This window comes from Halichoeres trimaculatus, unplaced genomic scaffold (genome assembly GCF_033239565.1).
Source record: "Halichoeres trimaculatus isolate MK-OKI-2021-1 unplaced genomic scaffold, fHalTri1.1 fHalTri1_scaffold_23, whole genome shotgun sequence".
Lineage (NCBI taxonomy): Eukaryota > Metazoa > Chordata > Actinopteri > Labriformes > Labridae > Halichoeres > Halichoeres trimaculatus.
Genome location: NW_027437201.1, coordinates 14,027,522 through 14,047,335, shown reverse-complemented (window position 1 = coordinate 14,047,335; position 19,814 = coordinate 14,027,522). Strand labels below are relative to the sequence as shown.

The 19,814-nt window shown below is 41.5% G+C and overlaps 3 protein-coding genes across 4 annotated transcripts in view; 2 read left to right on the top strand and 1 right to left on the bottom strand.

Annotated features, from left to right (window-relative positions):
- Positions 1 to 785: 785 nt before the first annotated feature.
- Positions 786 to 19,814, bottom strand: part of lrrc45 (leucine rich repeat containing 45) — a 33,199-nt gene continuing 14,170 nt past the window's right edge. Inside the window, exons 1-18 of one of the 2 annotated variants that reach the window (XM_074663033.1) lie at positions 8,302 to 8,412; positions 7,597 to 7,881; positions 7,408 to 7,469; positions 7,252 to 7,322; positions 6,998 to 7,176; positions 6,767 to 6,895; positions 6,395 to 6,507; positions 6,153 to 6,211; positions 5,907 to 5,984; positions 5,413 to 5,548; positions 5,144 to 5,221; positions 4,876 to 4,987; positions 4,720 to 4,790; positions 4,507 to 4,599; positions 3,446 to 3,538; positions 3,183 to 3,356; positions 2,900 to 3,047; positions 786 to 2,760 (exon numbers count right to left, since the gene is read on the bottom strand). In XM_074663033.1, the coding sequence (XP_074519134.1) occupies positions 2,561 to 2,760; positions 2,900 to 3,047; positions 3,183 to 3,356; positions 3,446 to 3,538; positions 4,507 to 4,599; positions 4,720 to 4,790; positions 4,876 to 4,987; positions 5,144 to 5,221; positions 5,413 to 5,548; positions 5,907 to 5,984; positions 6,153 to 6,211; positions 6,395 to 6,507; positions 6,767 to 6,895; positions 6,998 to 7,176; positions 7,252 to 7,322; positions 7,408 to 7,469; positions 7,597 to 7,825 (2,025 nt within the window). In that variant the 5' untranslated portion in view covers positions 7,826 to 7,881; positions 8,302 to 8,412 and the 3' untranslated portion in view covers positions 786 to 2,560. Of the gene's footprint in view, positions 2,761 to 2,899; positions 3,048 to 3,182; positions 3,357 to 3,445; positions 3,539 to 4,506; positions 4,600 to 4,719; positions 4,791 to 4,875; positions 4,988 to 5,143; positions 5,222 to 5,412; positions 5,549 to 5,906; positions 5,985 to 6,152; positions 6,212 to 6,394; positions 6,508 to 6,766; positions 6,896 to 6,997; positions 7,177 to 7,251; positions 7,323 to 7,407; positions 7,470 to 7,596; positions 7,882 to 8,301; positions 8,413 to 19,814 lie in introns of those variants that run through there. The other variant, XM_074663035.1, reaches the window with a different exon arrangement.
- Positions 8,609 to 10,730, top strand: trub1 (TruB pseudouridine (psi) synthase family member 1). Its single transcript, XM_074663036.1, has 8 exons — positions 8,609 to 8,842; positions 8,922 to 9,020; positions 9,100 to 9,155; positions 9,403 to 9,484; positions 9,625 to 9,697; positions 9,824 to 9,963; positions 10,079 to 10,135; positions 10,221 to 10,730. Exons 1-8 carry the CDS (start codon positions 8,695 to 8,697, stop codon positions 10,454 to 10,456), a joined length of 891 nt encoding a protein of 296 aa, XP_074519137.1. The 5' UTR covers positions 8,609 to 8,694; the 3' UTR covers positions 10,457 to 10,730.
- Positions 12,986 to 19,137, top strand: hhex (hematopoietically expressed homeobox). The gene is made up of 4 exons (XM_074663037.1): positions 12,986 to 13,622; positions 17,258 to 17,436; positions 18,412 to 18,462; positions 18,557 to 19,137. Exons 1-4 carry the CDS (start codon positions 13,232 to 13,234, stop codon positions 18,815 to 18,817), a joined length of 882 nt encoding a protein of 293 aa, XP_074519138.1. The 5' UTR covers positions 12,986 to 13,231; the 3' UTR covers positions 18,818 to 19,137.

Here is a 19,814-nt window from a genome sequence, read left to right as displayed (position 1 = left end):
GTCTGTGAGATGGTCCCTGAATGCATCATCTACCCTCCAGGTGGAGGTATAATTATGTCATAATTTAGAAAGTAAATATGAACACCTGCTTCCTCTATTATGCATCAGGTCCCATTAAATTCACCAAGAGGATTTAAATTGCTGTTTGTAAATGGAAACTATTCACATCCAAAATGTGAGGTTACTGCTCTTATTAGCCGAGGAACATAAGCTTAAAACACACCACATGTCAAAGTGAAAGCGCTGCACATGGATTACAGAACAGATGAGAGTACCGAGCAAGTGAACAGGCACCTCTCCAACAACCATATCGATTTTCAGACTGGGTCCATTACAGGATTTGCTCTGGGGCTGCTTTGGTTTCAGACCAAATTCCTGCAGATTGAGTCATTGTTGCCTAACAAGATTACTATTTAGTTTCAATGGTGACCCTCTCAGCTAATAACAGGCAATATCTCTAACCTTAAATCAATCTCTTCTTTGACCTAGTAAAGACAAAAATAAGGTGCAGGTAACTACATCAAATCACAAGCCAAGATTTCTCAGGTTGAAACTGTATGTGAATTATCTTGACATTAGAAGATCTTTGGCTGCAATTTTAAGACCCAGTGACCTCATACATCCCCACCCCACATCCACTGCACACTCTGGATATACTGTAAATGCAATGAAAAAACGACTAATCCAGATCAACCACCAAACCATCCACATGTTTTTAAAAAAAATCACATTTATTCTCAAAGAGACACATTATCAACATCATAAAAAGCAGAGCTAAATGGTAAAAAGAGAAAAAAGACACATGAATTATTCATCTTAAATATTGTCAGGATAAAACAGCAACGTGTATCCAAAAAGATAGGAACAAGAGAGGATAACATCTCTGGAATAGCTTCACAGCATTCTGCACGTGAGCATCATTAAGGCATATATCAGCTACAGGAGGATGAAGCTGCACAGCGAAGACATGGATATGAAAGAGCTAAACAGTTCGCTCAGAAGATATTTGGCAATGATTTGGGCTCATATGAAACATAAGGACTGAGCCATCTGTTTGAAATCCAGCTGTCAAATATTTCTAACAATAAAACGCTCTGATGGAAAAGTGCTTCTTGCGCCTCTGGCATGGTGAAACCAAGTGTTCTGATTTCATTCTCACCACCTGTTTCCCTTCAATGTCCAGATTTCTGCAAAAAACTGTTCACTGACAACTGATCCAAGGAAGAGGAAAAACATGTTTTATAATAATCTCATCTAAAAGGCAAAGCATGTGTTCAAAAACCAAAAAGGGTGAAAGTACAATGCACTTGTGGAAACGCCTGTGCTGTGTGCATAAATGCAACCACATGGACTTGTTGCATGAATCAGACAACATGCTTATTTTGGATACACTCTACTCTCACAATAGATTAACCTGAGAAGGATAAAACATGACATTTGCACTGATTTGGTAAAGATTGAAAAATATCCAAGACTTTTTAAGGCCTGTCTTGTTTGTAGCACCACATGGGGTTCATCCAAGTTGCAGTTAGGAGTGAAATATCTCAAAAACATGTCAAATTGTTATTTTTCACCAAATGGTAATGGAAGACTTCTCATGAGCCACTGCTGTGTGTTATTGCTTATTACCAAATGCAAGCTCATATGCTGATGTAAGAAGATAAATGTATTTTCTGTTTGTAATTTTATCATGTGCAGGCAGAGAAGGCTACTTCAAGAAAATATTCAAACGTTGGATTGATAAATGAACAAAATGATCGGCTAAATTGCCTAACACAAGTAAATTTCATGAGGTTAGATTGGATTTCCAGAACTCCCTCAGCAACTTTCTGGTATAACATATCGGGGACGTGTCTCTTTAAGAGTTATGACTGTTTTAATTAGGTAAAAACAACCTGTTAATCTGTGTTCACAATGTCCAGGCGTGTTGCCAAATTAATATTCTACTTAACTGGTTGTTAACTAATTTTGTGTGATGACATTGCCATTCTTAATCCTAGTTTCTTAATCTGATTAACCAACATTTTGCCAAACAGTTTAACAGGATTAGAGACAAAGCAGAATTGTTAAACCAATCACATATCAGGGCGGTGACAGAATATTTCAGATGTGTTCATTTCTTCTCTCACCTCAACACTTTGCAGCTGCGATAACCCAGAAAATATTTTTTCAGCTTGTCTGGTCGGCCCATATGGCTTCTTTATGGTGAGGTAACTGTTTCTCCAGATGTTACTTTGAAGAAAGTCTGATGTAATAATGAAACTAATAACACCCAGGCTGGAATAAAACAGACTGGATATGGTGGGTCTTTGGTGGATGGATCACACATGGACAGCACTGCAGTATGAGCATCTGCACTAATGTGTGTCTCCCTTGACTCCCACTACTCTTCACATTGTATTTAATTTAATCACAGTCAAATTATAAGTGCCTGTTTCCTCCCCATGTCACTATCACACTCCTTGCTTCATTTCTTAATAGTTGAAATACTTCTGATCCTTCCTGTGCAGACACATGTTAAGAGCTCAGAGGTTACCCGCTGAGGAGCTCAGATCTCCGATCACTTCTTGGGGCTGCTGAAGTGTCCCAGAGGTGAGCCCTGGACATAGTTGAGGATAGCACTCTGCAGGTAGCTGGCTCTGTTGGCTTCATCCTCTCTCATCCTCTGGATCTCTGCATCTTTCAGACGCAGCTTCTCCAGCAGAGAGGACATCTCACTCTCTTTGTCCAGGAGCGCCTCTCTGTGGTTACTGCTCAGTACTGTAGGAGAGCCATGGGTGGAGGAAGTTGTGATATGCAATAGTAACAGAATTTTTTTATGTTTTTGCAACAAAAAACTTGTCAATTTATAAATCATCAAGTGAGAATAAAAATAGGCAATGGGACAGGATGGTGGTACCTTTGATCTCTCTCTCCAGAGCACTGATCTTTTCTTTGAGTCCTCCCTGTGCTGTCCTCTCCGCCTGTAAATGCCCAATCTGCTCCTGAAGCTCCACCCTCACCCGACTCACCTCAGCCACTCTCTCCTGGTCCTTACCCGAAAGATCCTGCAATCACACAACCACATAATGAAAGATTCTTATAGACTTATTGGTCACCAAATTTACCCCCTGGGATTAATAAAGTATTTCTGATTCTGATTAACTATTATCAAAGATGTCACATATCTGTGATCCACTGACCTGCTGGAGCTCCTCGATCCGGCGCCTCAGTCCATCCATCTCGATGCTCTGCTGGCTGTTCTTGGCCTGCAGCTCACTGATGGTCTGTTTCTGCTGGGAGCAGTGGAGCTGTACCTCCTGCAGAGAGGAGCGCACCGACCGGAGCTTTTCCTCTAATGCTGACACATGCTCCTGCTGCTCAGAGGAGACACAAGAGAAAAGATAAATAGGGGACAGCTGGTTTAATTTCACCAGGAGAATGCACTCCATGACAGGCTACCCACCTCTTCCAGGCGCACTTGAGCTCTAACTCTTCCCAGTTCCTCCTCTGCCTGGGCTCTCTCTGTCACACACACTGCTTTAGCTTTACTCAGCTCCTGCAACACATGGAACAATAAGTTACAACCTGAACTGATTAAAAAGCAGCAGATAGATCAACTTTTATAGATCCAAACTACATGAGGTAAAACTATTAATAAGAAGGGACTTTTCACTTTCTGACCGGTGTTGATGGCGCATGTGGTAAACTGAAGCAACTGTCACATCTGCCCTCTTGCTTGATATTTACAACCAAAATATTAGAAACCTTTTACTTCCTTGTTCCCTGTTTTTCAGCAGTTGAAGCCAAGGCTGGGATCATTCATCAAAAAGGAATTAGCGCGTAGTTGTTTATGCTGCCAGTCATGTCAAATGATTTACTGGTATTATGAAAATGAAAACAGTTTTGGGGGTTGTGTTGAAATGCAGCCAAAAGTCATAACGAACATTTAACTTAGACAAAAAAACACAAGTTTGAAATACACAACTTTCACCTCTAACTGCATAAAGTCCACAGGAATGGTTTCAAATAGCTGTGGTTTTGATAAAGTATTAAGACGTGCAGCTGCATGCTGGACTACAGCGTGAACATTCAACTTCAGCTCCAAGATTTTCCTGCGCTCTTTGTTGACCACCAGCTGGACCCCAGAAATGGGAAACTCCCACTATGACAATTTAGACATTTGAATAACTGACTTGCTGGAAAATAAAAAACGGTCAGATGGAAATAAAAATGCCCCCCACTACAGTAAAATCAGCCTCTATTCAATTTTTGGCATTGACCCCAGAATCTTTGTGGAATAGAGGATCATAGTGGGCGATCTTGGCACTGGTGGTTTCATCACTGATAGCATCACAGAGACAATACAAGTTTTTGCATAACCAGGAGCCGTCCTGGGGGTTCAGTAGTAACATTCATTGATAAGAGAAGGGTTAAGAGCAGGGATCTGGGTAAAATTGTTTTTTAAGTCTACCTCTATCTGCAGCTTTATCTAAGTTGCCACGACAGCTTTATGCAAACTCTGACCTCTTCTAGTTGTATCCGTTGTCCCTCCAGTTTGAAGATGCGTTCCTGTAGAGTTCTCTCTGTCTCCTCCAGATGTCGGTTCACGTGCTCCACCTGCACAAAAAGTTTAATTTCTAGTTGAAATAGATGAGACATAAAAGGGAAACCTTTCTAAATAAAATGACGTTCACGTAAATGTTTTCTGTTCATGTATGGCAGAGTTTGGGAGAGTACCTCCTTCTGCCGTAGACTGTCCATGTCCTCCAGTGCCTGCTTCGACCGTCGCTTCTCCATCTCCAGACGATCTGTCAGAGAGAAACATGCAGGCTGTTTCTTCTGCGTTTCTGTGTCAGAGAATAAAAAGTCTGTGTGTGTATGTGTGTGTGTTACCTTCTGCCTGTGCAAGTCGCAGCTTGAGCTCTGCTGTGCTGTTGGTCAGCTCCTGCTTCACTTCAAAGATCTGCTGCTGCTGCGACTTTGAGCGACGCTCCGTCTCCTCCACCTGGAACACACAGATAAATGGCTGTTGGGTTCTGTGGCTACTTCCACACTTGTTCCTGCAAATGTTTTCCCTTTCACACTTTTGAAGCTTGTGGGTCAGAAAACTAGGTCAAAAAAACTCCAAAACCATTCAATCTCCTGCAGACTTGTATCTTACTTTATTCCGGAGTTGGATGTTGGTCTCTTTCAGATTTTGCAGCTCTCTGAGAAGTTTTCCCTCCCTCAATACGCTTTCCTGCAGGATGAAGACACACAACTGACATTCATTTTTGAGTGCAACATCTTAATTTTTACAGATGAGGGGCACTCCTCACTCCTCCCCTACATTTAAAACATTAATGAGCAAATACCAAATCAGACAGAATAACACGTGGTAAGCAGTTTCAGTGTCTTGTTACTGTGTTGTCTCCTTGGATCTGGATATACCTCCTGCTCTTTCTTCCTCTCTCTGCTCTGTCGTTCTCTCTGTTCATCTTTCTCAGTCTTCACTCGTGTCAGCAGCTCTCCCATGTTGTGGTTCTTCTGCTCAGAGAGGGCGAGGGCGGCTTCTGTCATCTGCAGTCTGGGACACAAAGAGTGAGGCATCATGTGGTCGCTGTTACTGCATGAGTGTTTCTGTTTACTGTGGAGTTTTTATGAGCAGGGAACAGATGATTCGAGGATGACAAGATATTTATTGTACTAAAAAACTATAAAAAAACAGTCACCCTTACAACTTGATAAAATATTTAACATGGATGAGTGTTTCAGGAGTCAGTGAAGAGGTAAACACGTTTGCCGTTCACACCACAGTCTTTGTGCTTGACAGGGTAATAGTTAGGATGTTTTATAATCAAAACACCAGCTGCAGCCTGAAAAGCAGACTGTGTAGACTTCTCTTTGTGTTGTGAAAATGGAGTAAAGGAAAATGAAATGCTTACTTGGCAGTGAGAGAGTTGACAGCTGACTTCCTCTCATTCAGGGCTTCCTGGAGTTGGCCAATCTGAATGGAGGTGGACCTGATCACACAGCAGAGAGGTCAAAAGGTCTTCACCATGAGGTCATGGATTCAGAACTGAAGTCTTTTTTCAGGATGATGCAGAAAAACTGAACTAATAGTCAGAATGTGTTGGAAAAATAAGCTCCACATCTCCCTGGGTGATTACAACCAATGAGCTTTAGCTCACCTGTTAGAGTTTCCCAGCTCTTCCCTCTGTCGGTCAATGGTTTCCATCAGGCTCAGGAACTAACAAAAGGAAGGAACAATCAAACTTAACCCTAGAATTATGAAAACAATCTGTGTAATATTTGGTTAGATATCGCCATAAGAACAAAAGAGATGGACAAAGTGATTAAGTTGAGGACATTTGTGACAAATTCTCACAGGGAAATGTTTCGTCAGAGTTAAACCCTCTGCGTTGAGTGTTACCTGTCGGCCCTTCTCCTCTTTGAGTTTATTAATCTCTTTGCTGAGGACGTGGGTCCTGCTGTGGCTCTCTCTCAAGCTGGACCGTCTGTCAGAGTTATGTCCTGTGGATTGCTCTTTAAGGGATTAAACAACAAGATGAGAGGGTAAATAAAACAAGAAATACAGCATTGTATTGAAAGCCATCACTTTTAGATAGTTTGTATGTTAGTTTGCTTTTATTTTTTTTTATTACAGTTAGTTTTCAACACAAAATTTGAAACGAATGAATGAATGAATGAATTACTATCATTTTGTTTTGAATAATTTGACCTTGTAAAGATCTTCTGCCTTGTACACTACACTTTACCAAAACCACCAAAACTTTAACTTTACCTAGTGCTCTGAGTGTGTCACTCGGTATGTTGTTCCCCGCTGTCTCCAGCTGTACTATGCTCTTATTCTTCTGCAGACCCTCCAGCAAAGCTCTGCCCCCCAGCAGACCAATGTTGTTCCACCTCAGGTCTGTGAAGAGTCAGAGAGAAAGAAACATAAGTTTCACAGGAAGGCCCGACAAAACACTGAGGTAATCGGGTTTTAATCACCACCCGAGTGAAGGGCTCATACCTAGTACTTCGATCGTGTTGTTGCGTTTGAGTGCCAGTGCGAGCTCTGATGCTCCTTTGTGGTTGATCTGATTGTTGCGCAGGTCTAGTTGCGTCAGTGTGCTGTTGGAGCCCAGACCTTCACAGAAGAGCGAAAAGGCTTCTTCCCACACTCCCAGAGCGTTCCACTCCAACACCAGCCTGTGAACAGAATCACACTTTTAAGTTTTAATACAAACGTGGGGAGGATCCTCAAGGGAGGAGCAGCGTTCTAACCTGCGCAGAGTTTTGTTTCGTGCCAGCAGCTTGCCCAACACCTCAGCCCCTTTAGATCTCAGATTATTCCCCTGTGAACAAAAGAATGCATTGATCAACCATTAAAACAAACATGCACTGTTAGCAAATTAATTGTGTAGAATCTGAAGGTGTTACCTTTAGATCCAGGACTTTTACAGTTGTGTTACCAAACAGCCCACTTAGAAGTACTTTAGCCCCTGAGGAAAACACATCAACACTTTCGTTTATCATATTATACTTCCTGCAGTTACTTCCAATGTGCAGTGACTCTATGATATAAAACACCAGAAAACAAGCTGATAGTGTATACTCTGACTTTCTCACCTTCTTCACTGAGCATGCAGTCACTGAGTGCCACCTCTGTTATGACAGCATCATCCTGAAGAGCCCTGGCCAGCACAGAGCAGGTTTCTGAAGACAGACTCTGCCCGCTCAGGTCCAGTTTGGAGCTCTGAGTGCCTCTGCTCTCCTGGAGCTGAGCCACAACACTCTCCTGAGGATCCACTCCTGCCTCCTTACACAGATGCAGGTACGTCCGCCTGAAATCCTCCATTCTGGTTCACTGGTGTCCTTTTTTTCATTCAAGAGCTGTCTTCTTCTATACTTATCCTGGTGGATGGAGAAGGACAGACTAAATCCAGTCTGCTTTCAACGAGTAGGTTACCAGATTTATGCAGCTAATGCAAGCTTAAGTGTCATTATAGTTAAAAAATAATGTGCTACTTTAAACACACTATTATTTATACAAAAAAGCATGCAAAGTTACAGAGGTCAGAAACTGAAACCACGAGACGAGCTGGTGTTTAAAATTCGGCTATTTAATACGACTATATGAGCTTGAGTAAAACAAGCACCTAATTGATCTATTGATTGTATGAATAGCTTTCTGACGCGACAAATTGTGAATGAGTTCCGCATAACGTTATAGCTGCACTGCTCGAATGAAATGCTAAATGTTTGTAAAAATGCAGATAAAGGGGGTTATAGAAAAATAAGTTGTTAAAAAGGGTGATATTTAAAAGCACAAACCGTAAAGAGGACAGCACAAGTGTGTTCCTGTCAGTTATTGTTGTTGTAAGAAGCACAGATGACAAGCTGAGGAAGCCAAACGTAACGTAACTAGGAAGTTGGTTTCGCGCAAAGCATTCTGGTCCATGTAGTTAGTGTAAACACTAGTCCTTCTAGGTAAGAAAGACGCTTTGGAACTACATTTTTTCGACTTGCAGCTTTATCAGGTTTATTTTGAGATACAATATGATTTATTAAATGCAGTTGAAGAAGTGGCTATCGTGTGAAATACTAAAATATCGTCATTAGCTTTTTAAACCAGCAGGTGGCGGAATACTGTAGTTAGGCACTCGTAGTAGCACTTCACGTAGAAGAAGAACAGTGAAGCCGAAGAAGAAGAAACCAAAAACAAGCATGGCAGGAAATATAACAAACACAACAGCTCCAATAACGAACTGTCTTTCTAAACTTCAGTCCATAAATGGATTATTTGCAATTTACAAAAAGAAAGGGCCGACCTCTGCAGACGTGCTCAACACGCTCAAAGAAACTTTACTCAAAGGTAAATATCAGAGGTTTGAGATGACTTGTGTGTTTTCAATTCATGAGGCTGACTTTGCAGTTTCTGCCTATACCTCCAGAGGCCGGCGTGAAAAACCCCAACCCGAGGAAGAGGAAGAAGCAGAGCTTGAAGATGGGACACGGAGGGACTCTGGACAGCGCTGCCTGCGGGGTGTTAGGTGAGGTGCTGCTGCTCACCTGTCTCTAGTGTCTGATGTGCCTTGCTTAGCACCACTAACATTTCTCTACTTCGTTCAGTTGTTGGTGTTGGGAATGGCACAAAGATGCTCAGCACGATGTTGGCTGGTTCAAAGGTGAGTTTATTCTCTAAATTTTTGACTGTAATGGATCAAAGGAATCACATGAACCAGATTTGGGTGTTTTTCCAATTATCAGCAAGAAAATTTGCAGGCCTTGAAGCTGGCTTGCTGCATGAAATCCCCAGTCTCTCCTATTTACAGACTGTTTTTAGTTCCCCAAAATATAGAAATAATGACCCAAAATGGCTCAATATAAAACAGATTCATGCACTCCTTTACACCTCCTCTGTTTGTTTTTCAGAAATACACCGCTGTAGGGGAGCTGGGAAAAGCAACAGATACTCTTGATGCCACCGGCAGTGTGGTTCTGGAGAAAGACTTTGGTACACACTGGAGTGCTTTTTACATTGATTCATCTTTGCAAATCTGCAGTTTTATTTTGTGTGCATCCTCTGTGCAGTTTCATGTCTTTTTTAGAAGATGTCTTTTTTAGAAGATGTCTTTTCTGCGCTTTTGCCCACAGATCACATCACCAGGTCAGACTTTGAGGAAAAGTTAAAAACTTTCACTGGTGACATCATGCAAGTCCCTCCTCTGTGAGTACAGTCTCAACCTGAGAAGTATAACATCTTTGATTGTTGAACTGCTCACACATCATTTTCCCCCCAGGGTTTTTTCAATATGGTGCGATTGTTCTTGTAACATATTTCCCTTCATCTTAGCTACTCAGCTCTGAAAAAAGATGGCCAGCGTCTTTCTGTGATGCTGCTGAAGGGTCAGAAAGTTGAGGCCAAACCAGCCAGACCGGTGACAGTGTACAACCTTACCCTTCAGGAGTTCAAGCCCCCCCTCTTCACTCTGGGTTAGTACAAATTTGCGGTCTTAACCCCTCACTATACCTGACTTTATGGTGTGCTTTTATTATCATTCTGCATTACTCAGCGAATCCAGTTGTTAAAGCTGTTTTTCTGTTACAGATATTGAGTGTGGAGGTGGATTTTATGTGAGAAGCTTGGTGGATGATCTGGGAAAAGGTGAGACTAAGTCATGATGAATCAGGAACATAAAATAAACTCTGCTGACCCCTAACCCTGATAATGATGTGCCTGTGTGCTTCAGCTCTGTCATCGTGTGCGCACGTGAAGGAACTGACCCGGACCAAGCAAGGTCAGTTCACCTTGGAGGAGCACGCCTTACCTGAGGAGAAGTGGACGCTTGAACACATCCTGGAGACTCTGATGCCCTGCCCAGAGGCTGAGACAGGCGGAAAGAAAGCGCAAAAGGCTAAGCCAAAAGAGACGAAAGCACTAGGAGCTAAACCGGAAGAGAAGAAAACACCAGAGGCTGATACCTGAGGATCAAACTGTGGATTGACACAGTGTGAAAGAGATGAGTGAGGCTGCTTGGGCTGTGAATGGAACTGTAAGTTGGTTTGCTGAGCAAAGATAGTATGATGAGTTGATACTAAGTCAGAAGCACTGCTTTTTGGACGCTTAATGATCCAGTGCTATTACTTTCAATGAGAATTATGATTCCAAATCTCTTTTTTTCCACACTGCTGTGATATCTAAGTTTTTTTTTTTTTTTACATAGTTCTTGATTTGAAAATTACAGATCCTCTCCATCCTGCACCAGTCTCTGCTTCCTTCTGTTTATATCTTCCTGGATATATCTTCATTCTGTGTATGGGTTAGGGTAAGGGTTAGCCTAACCCTACTCTACTTCTCATCTACAGCAATAGTGCTACTTGACATTTTCTACATCCATTAATGTCGCCCCCTGCTGGCCTTCAGAAAGAATACAGGTTTAAAGCACTGAAGTTTTACATTACATTGAGTTGAGGAGGCTGTTTTCATGTGAGGTCTGAACATGTTCACACTTGACTTTTAACTGTGCTTTTTTATGATTTGAAGACCAATTAAGCATTTAAAATAATTACAAAGCTATAAGGCACCTAAGCTCAGTCAGACTCCCGAAGTTAGGCAGATAAACGTCATTTGCAGTTGTGTGAGTTCATGGATAGTGATGGAAGAAGGCAGACAGGTAAAGCTATGACTCTGAGCCTCAGGTAGACTTAATGGTAGCGGACATGGCGCCGGCAGCTGCTGAGGAGCAGCTCGACGCCTCTGCTGAGGAGTTATCAATCGTTTTTTGGACAGCAGTCTGACGCCGCCAGAGGCTGAGCGGATCAATGAGCTGCAATGATTGTCTCAGTCCAAATATTAGCCGGTTTGTGATTTCTTTCATGTCTTCAAGGCTGTTCATATCCCTGTTTGCTCTCTGGCTCTACCTTATCTAAATTACAGCCGTTGGAAAGTTGGCAGCAAGGCGTCGCGCGCTTAAAAGGCGCATCAGCGTGCTCGTTTATCAGCGAAGACCAATGGGTATGTTCCTCCTGGTGACCGTATCATCCACGAAGTCACCTGGTAATAAAAAAATCAAGCTGTGAGAAGCAGCTCCCGTGTCCGTGGTGTAACTCTGAAACAGAGAAGTTATCTGTTATTCTTTAACACTTTGCGGAAACGTGTGTGAGCGGATAGCCGTGCACTAAGTGAGCCATTAAAGCGATTTGCAGTTATACTCATTATCACCTCGACCACACTGATAGGCGCATTTCACAGGAAAACATTCAAATCATGAGTTAATCACTCGCCATTGAGCTGCCCCGTTAGGGATGTGGATTGCAGTTAACTTCTATTACATTGTTTAAGATAACAGTTAGAGCTGTTTGATTAGTCAAAGATCATACATGTGCTGTACTGTGCGTAAAACCAAGGCCAGAGCTTTAACAATCGGACAAAGTCTTCTTGCTTTGAATAGCCAAATTAAATGGCTTCACGGGAGAGTACTCTAGAGTTGAAACTTTGGTATCTTGATGTTTCAGAGACCTCATTACACAATACATCACTTTTAAGTATTGTTATTTCGTTTTTTTTTTTTTTATTAACTCTCTTAAACAGGACAAAGTTTGCTACAACGAGTGCGCACATCATGACAGTATAGTCTGTTTTCAGGAAGGCCTGTAATGAAACACAAGAAACATCAGACGAGGAGATGGGACTCTGGTGAATGTGCTAGCACGAGAAGAAAAAGTGCCAGCTTAGAAAAAAATGTAGTTTAAAAAGAAATATAAAAAAGACATTATGTTTTAAATAAAGGATTTAAATGTTTTTCCATCTTAGATTGTAAAAAATGAACTTTTCCAGTATTTACAGCAAATTCATTGACAAAATGCCTAAAAATGTCTCTCCAGGGCACATTTTTATTCTTCAAATCACGTTTTCTCTGAATATAAATCAGCTGGAAGCTGGATCAGTTTTTTGTATTTCAACCGTTTGAAAATCATGCAGAATCAGGATTCTCTTTCAGTCGTTACCAGTCCAGTTTTACCCATAGAGATTAAAAACCCTCGATTTCCTCACATCAAATACTCTCAAATAAACAGAGCATTTCCGAGTCTGAGGGTTTATTATTAGTTTTGTCAGTAGTGGACTTATTGTGAAATCCATCCTGATTATTTGTATTTTAACCCAAACTTTGAAAAACTTTTTTGTGCATATTGCTGAAAAAGAGAAATACTGGATGACTAAAGAGGTCGAGAAAGACCGATCTCTAAGATGCCTTTTAAAACCACGAGCCTATCCACGTCATCGTTTCACTGTTTGATGTGGCAGTTTTTTTCTTTTCTTTCTATCTTTTTTGCCAGTTGCCAGATGATTGAATATAACGAACTGATTCTCCAGAAATACTACTATCTCCCCTCTCGTGACATCTGATCGCTGTGGGGTTCGATTGGAGCTGCGCGTAAACCAATCAGAAACGGCTGCTGGCCACCTGCAGGAAGTTAGCCGTCCACTTATCTCCTCCCTCCTCCGCCTGTTGCCAGATAACAGCCCCAACAGTTGGATGAAGTACCAGCTAGTCCACCAACGCAGCCTGATGGACGCCAAAACCCTCTAACGGTCTCAAAGACTCTCTTCTCAGTGGACTCGAGTTTGGAGTGGTTATTTCAGTAGAAGCTGCTGGAGATCTTGTGTCGATAAAGAGGAAGGCTGTAGAGAAAGAGACAGGAGGGACGCAGCCTTCCGTTAACTCAGCTCCAGCGTGCATTGGCGGCAGTACAGGGCACAATGAGCGTCCCGCTTTACGCACCGACCCCGATCCAACCGGCTCACCCGACCCCCTTCTACATCGATGACATTCTGGGGAGGACTGTCACCACTTCCTCCTCGCCGTCTTCTTCCTCCTCCTCCACCTCCTCCTCTTGCTCCACTCCAGTCATCCCCACCCCGACTCTCCCTTCGCCCAACTCCTCTTTCACAAGTTTCATCTCGCCGTACCGGACCCCGATTTATGAGCCCACACCGATCCACCCGGCGCTGTCCCATCATGCAGCAGCGGCGTTGACGGCGACATATGCTCCCAACGGGACCTTCGCTGGGTCCATCTATCCATTCCACCACCAGCACCATCGCTCAATGGGGGAGTACGCGCAGGCGCTGCTGAGACACGACCCTCTTGGTAAGTTTGAGACTGTGCGTAAAAGTCCTGCAGAAAAATAACTTTTCTGTATAGTATTTTGTGATGATGTTTCCACCTTTTATTCAGTTTCATTTTGCATATTTTATGAAAACAGAGTATCTATCCCATATTTTGGATATTAGTGGTTAGACTGGCTCCTGTCTGACAGACTTACATGTCACCTGAAAAGAAAGCATCTGCTCGGATGATGTGGCAATACGAGAACTCATCACCTTTTGCATGAGGACTTTTCTGTCTTCTCAAGCTCCGTTTCAGTGCCAACGAAACTGCTTTTGCATAAGTATACCACGCTTGGTCATGCACCCATGACCGGGTTCAAGACAGTCTGCAGTGAAGCCAGATAAACACTTCAGCTCCACTTTTCGGAATGATGCCTAAGCGCGCAGACATGAGTCACAGTGTTATTGTGACAGGCATATTTGGGGGGCACAATAGCAGCAGGCTTATCCATTCAGCCGTGAGTGGTGGTTGTGTGGTGGTGGTGGGGAGGAGGAGGAGGGAGGGGGGGTGTATGGCAACCTTGACTCCTTTTCCTGACTCCCATTGTTCTGAAACATCAGAGGAGCAAGGCAGTGAGTAAAACATAGCTGAGCTCTAAATCACTTATTATTTAGCCCAGTGTGTGTGTGTCTGCATGCGTGTGTGTATGAGTGTTCAAAAACCGTGAGCACTATTGCCCTACGTGAATATACCATAGTTATGCTGTATCATTAAATTCCTGATTTTGTATTGACATTCTGCCATGTGGTTGGTCCTCTTTACGCACGGGTTTCAAAAACAAGAGTCATTAAAAACTTATTTTTAGCAAAACTGCAGCTTTCAGGTTGAGTCTATAAAAACAATAAAATATCTGAAATTGCCAAGGGAAATGTGGACTCTCAAATTTCGTCAAATAAACTATTCCGGAGATTAGGAGGTTGGAGGAAATGTTTTAAAGATCGAAAAGGATAAATCCACATCAAACTGAAGAGGGCAGAGTGTGAGTGATGGTCCTCTTAAGTATGGTGTGACAGGCGGACCGTCTGGCTTTGTGTTGCGGCCCCTTTTTCCGTTCCTAGCGGAAGCCGTGAGCCTGTCGATAGGAGTAAATCTGGTTTCAGAAGCTGTTAAATGTTTTCCTGGCTCACCCCGGCCAGCCGCTTCCTCGGGAGCTCGCTGCACGCTGCTGATTATTTTATCGACATCCTCAATACAGACATATTCAGGAAACACTCGGCCTCTGATAGCCCGGGATCCGTTTTTCACATATTGTTGCACTTCCTCTGCCTGGCCAGTGAGGATGTGGCTGACTTTCTTTCTGGTCGGCGGCGAGAAGAAAATAAAGCAAACAGGGAGCGCACATCAAGCCTAAAGGGAGCAGAGAAGAATAGATAAAGAGTCATTAAGGAGGGTTTAAAGAAGCAGTCTAAAAATAGGAAAATGATCAAGCTATTTCATTGCGTGCTTTAAAAAACAAGAGGCCTATTCACTCCGTTACCAAATCAAACGAGTTTGAGCTGCAAGACACAGATTTAAAAAAGACGGAGTCTGTTTTAGTTTAGTCGTAAAGATAAACAGTTTTAATGAGATTTATCAGAAACAGTGTGTCCTCCTCTCGGCCTTAATAACCTCAACGTAATTGTGTCTCCAGCTCTTTCTCCTTTTTTTCCATCAACCGTATACAAGTGAGGTCGCTATGATTCTGCTAAATCATGTAGGCTAAATAGATAAATACAGCGGGAACAAAAAAAGAAAAAAAAAAGAAAAAAAAAGAAACAGAAATAGAAATAGAGGTGACTACTGTGTAGGACTCAGGATTATTCGTTTAATCCAAGACTTTAATTATCTTCTAACGCTTTTTTTCCACCTTCACGTTTCTCTCTTCAGAGTTTAATGAAAACAGAGACGACAGAAATGGAGAAGTGTGCAGACGATTCTCAGCCAGCTCACAAATCTGGAAATGTTTTTTTTCTTATCTTCTCCATCGGTAATAAAATTAGTGAGTCACATCTATCAACAATGATGTTGAATTCAACTTTTTATGCCTTTTTAACCTAATATGTCCCGAAAATTTTCCGTTTATGGAAGCAAACTTTAATTTTATCTATTCTAAAAACATCAGTGGCTCCAAATAAGTACATAAATAATAAAACAACCGTCTCTCAAATGAATACTCGTTAAATAGTGAGTGACACATATTAAATAACTGCTAACCCAACTCATAAATCATCATTCTCTTTTGAAGAAGTATTGATCTAGCAATTACAGATGGCATCAATCTTCGTAGAGAGAAAAAAAACAGCGAGTTACAGTTAGCAAGCTTTAGAGACAAAACTCAAATGTTTAGTGTTTGAATTGGATCCAACCAAAAGTTTTGCTTTTTAAAATGTTTTAACTAGAGTTAAGAATATGAGTCAAAGGGATTTTTCCCATAATGAAATGAATTAAAGTCTAAAGCTGTGGTTCCTGCTGTCTCCAGAAGGCACACCCCAGTTTAACAGTATTTTTTTATTCATTCATTTATAATGAGTGAATTAGTTAATACAGTTAAGCCCAGATTATTTTCTATTATGACAACATAAAACAAAGGTGACACTGAAGTAGTAACTTTCTTTTGCTTTTTGATGCAAGTCAACCAAAGAGTTTTGGTCTCAGTTTAACTGTCATGACCATGAATCAAGTTGAATACTGGAGGCCAGGGGTGTCATAACGGGAGTAATAGTTGGGTAGACTCTCAAGACCCATGACTGATGTGGGGCTTTAAAAATATGGCATCAATTACACAATTTAAGTGTTTTATGGGGGTCCCAAATTCTGGTGACGCACCATATGTGAGCACACTTCTGGAAATCAGACTCTTTCAACCTGAAACTTCGATTAAGAGAAAATGCTTGAGAGAATTCAAACAAGCAAACAGAACAAAAGATTCCTCATTGTGTTGATTCATTCATTTAGGTACAATCACAGTTGGACAAATTCTCAGCTCCTGAACGTTTTTCTTTCTGTTGGTCCCGGATTACTTCACTCCCCGCAGCACGAGAGGCTCAGTTTGTCAGCAGCAGCAGTTTTGTATTGTGCCACTGAGAGCAGAGGACATGAGCGCCTGTCGTTGGATGCCATCGCCTATAATCACACCACAAAGCAGGAAGCACATGAAGCGGATATTTGGCCATAGTTTTCACTCTGTCACGACCTTCCTCAAAGACAGCGCGCAGCAGGCCCGCGTGCAGCGAGCCCGCGTGCAGCTCTGCTATTGTTCGTGCAGGTCATTAAGAGGAGAGGAAAAGCGCCTGATTACAGGCTGCACGGACACTCCTCCCATCATGCATCTGCTCAGTGGTTTCCAGATAAGCTACAACATACACACCAATCATTTGGTCAATGTTATTGAAGTGTTGCAGCTCCTGAGAGTGTAATAAAAGATTTTCTTTCTTGGTAATCTAAACTTTGTCCATAGATCGAATTCATATCACAGGCAGAGTCATCAGATATATGGACAGAGTATTCTAAAACACGACAATTGTGATAAAAGAAGAGACAGGGATTGTATTTTTCTGTCAAATCACTTTCTTTCTTTCTTTCTTTCTTGATAGTAATTCTGTTAGCTGATCTAAATCTGTCTTCCTCATCTAAAGGGAAACCTCTGCTGTGGACGCCCTTCATCCAGCGGCCCCTGCACAAAAGAAAAGGCGGCCAGGTTCGGTTCTCTAACGACCAAACCATCGAGCTGGAAAAGAAGTTCGAGACGCAGAAATATCTATCTCCACCGGAGAGGAAACGCCTGGCTAAGATGCTGCAGCTCAGCGAGAGACAGGTGAGATTCCTATTCGTTAAATGTACCGTCTTCAAAGCTTATGTTTGAAACACTGTCTATTTCGTATTGCAGACGGTGGGCGCATGCTGGAATTCAAATCTTTTGCATGTGCACACAATACACATCAAGAGAGTAAGGGGTGTTCAGGCACTTATTTTGTGCCTTGTTATGCATGCACCTATAGCTTTTTCAAACACAACACAAAGCATGTTTTCAATCAAAATAAGCGTTTTATGACCTTTTAACTGTGCGCACAGTGTTTAAACCGCGCTGCAGACATGAGGCTGCTTTGAGAACTGATACTACAACAGGCGACAGTCAAAAAAATGTTATACGAGAGGTTTTTATGAGACGAAACGTTAAGGACAATTTTTGTGTCAAGTTACACTAAAATATACATAATTTAATATGTAAACTCGACATAAATTATTATTTTGTATGGCAGTATTTCAAAGTGGTGGAGCAAAGTTTAGTATACACTTTCACATGAAGTTTATGCAGAAAAAAATCTGAAAAACTGTATGTCTTTTCTTATAATAATAATAATAATAATAATAATAATAATAATAATAATGATAAAAATAAGCATTTCGACTTTATTCTTCAAATCTGACTTCATTTTTCTGCTCTTCTCTGCATGCCATAGCCTATTTACTCTAGTCTAGAAATTATTTATGTACTACAAACAGGCCTATTACCTCAAGCAAAACCACAATGGACAATCATTCTAGGAATGTATGTAGCATTTCTAAAAAAAAAAAGTGATATCAGTGATTTAACCTTAAAAGACAGTCCCAGTCCAGTGTTTTGTCCCGTACAGGCCACTCCAATGGCTTTTTTATTTTTTTATTTTTTTTTTTTTATTTTTTTTTTTTGCTGCAGTTTTTCACAGCAATAATCTATCTGTTTTTACGGACAAGAAGTCTGAAAAGAACCGAAGAAGTAAGATTTTTTGTTATTTGATTTTTGTTCCAGGTTAAAACTTGGTTCCAAAACCGTCGGGCGAAGTGGCGAAGACTGAAACAGGTAAGAGCTCTCATACGTGAGTTATTGTTTCCACTGCGCATGGACAGCACAGACCTCTTCATTTATGCATTTTTCATTATTTAATTCTCGTTAGGAGAACCCTCAGGGAGGTAAGAGGGAGGCAGATGGAGACAGTCCAGCCGGGAGGAGCAACAAAGCGGAGGAGACCACCGACTCCTCCGGGATGCAGAGCCCGGCGCACAGGCACACAGTCCCGGCCTCAGAGCTGTCACAGAGCGGCCACTGTGCGCACTCTGAGTCCCCGAAACACACAGAGCTGGACTCTGACATATCAGAGGACACAGACCAGGAGCTTGACATAGAGGACGACACCGAGTTCACTCTGAACGCGTAGTCCTGACTTGACCACCACGGGATCCTCACTGATACCGGATCCGCTGGGACACTAAGGAGCTGGATGTTTGAGATCTCAGGATCATCTGACACTGTTCATCCAGCTTCACTGGACTCTTTTTGCAGCGACACGACGGCACACAGGAGCACGGGCTGGCTCCTGATTTAATGTTTGAAAACTAATAAATCTGTAAATCAAACTTTTTCACACAGTGCCTTCTTCACGCAATTGTCTGGTTTCTCTCCGTGTCGCTGATCACTGTAAATAACCTGGAGGCCTTTTTCCTGTACTGTAAACTGTTTGAATGATGAATGCTCTTAAGGTGCCTTAAAATGTGATGTTCACTGAAGTAATGTTTGGTAAATATGTAATAAACCATGTTTGTGTTAAGGCCTGTGTCACTGTGCTGCTGTAGCCAAAGAACAGACAATCAAGAAACATGCAGACTGAGATTACAACTTAACAAGGGGAAAAAGTGTTGTTGTGATTTTTTTTCATTTGCTAAAGGAAAAAAAATCAGAATAACAGTTAAAAATTATCATATTTAAGAACTTAAAAAGTTTTAGATTCTGATGTTACTCTGCCAATGACATCCAAATTATAATTTCAAAGTAAATCTCTTTAAGATATTGTTGATTAAATGGTTTTTAATCAAATTAAACCTGTAAAAAACTATTAGTAAATTGCTAACTAATTAAGAGAATGAAAATGACTGCAAAAACAAACCAAGAGACTCATATAAAAATAACTTAGAAAAAAATGAATAACATTAAAAAAATAAATGCAAATAAGAAATTGAAGTACCAGGGGAGAATAAACAACATTATCAATAACTACTTTAAAAGATAATGTACCGAAAATTAATTTGTATCTCTAAAGTGCCAATTAAAACACAGGTAAATTTTTTTCAAAAACTTTTTAAAAAGGTTCCTATTTGGAAAAAGTTGTGTGCTCACAAAATGGTCCTCTCACAGCATTTATCTGTTTCATGGCCCTA

Excerpts from the sequence above, each read along its gene's own strand:
- trub1 (XM_074663036.1), top strand. The coding sequence starts at position 8,695 with ATGGCAGGAAATATAACAAACACAACAGCTCCAATAACGAACTGTCTT. Across the intron at positions 9,021-9,099 it reads CGCTGCCTGCGGGGTGTTAG|TTGTTGGTGTTGGGAATGGC; the intron begins GTGAGGTGCTGC and ends TACTTCGTTCAG. Across the intron at positions 9,156-9,402 it reads CGATGTTGGCTGGTTCAAAG|AAATACACCGCTGTAGGGGA; the intron begins GTGAGTTTATTC and ends TTTGTTTTTCAG.
- hhex (XM_074663037.1), top strand. The coding sequence starts at position 13,232 with ATGAGCGTCCCGCTTTACGCACCGACCCCGATCCAACCGGCTCACCCG. Across the intron at positions 13,623-17,257 it reads GCTGAGACACGACCCTCTTG|GGAAACCTCTGCTGTGGACG; the intron begins GTAAGTTTGAGA and ends CCTCATCTAAAG. Across the intron at positions 18,463-18,556 it reads AGTGGCGAAGACTGAAACAG|GAGAACCCTCAGGGAGGTAA; the intron begins GTAAGAGCTCTC and ends AATTCTCGTTAG.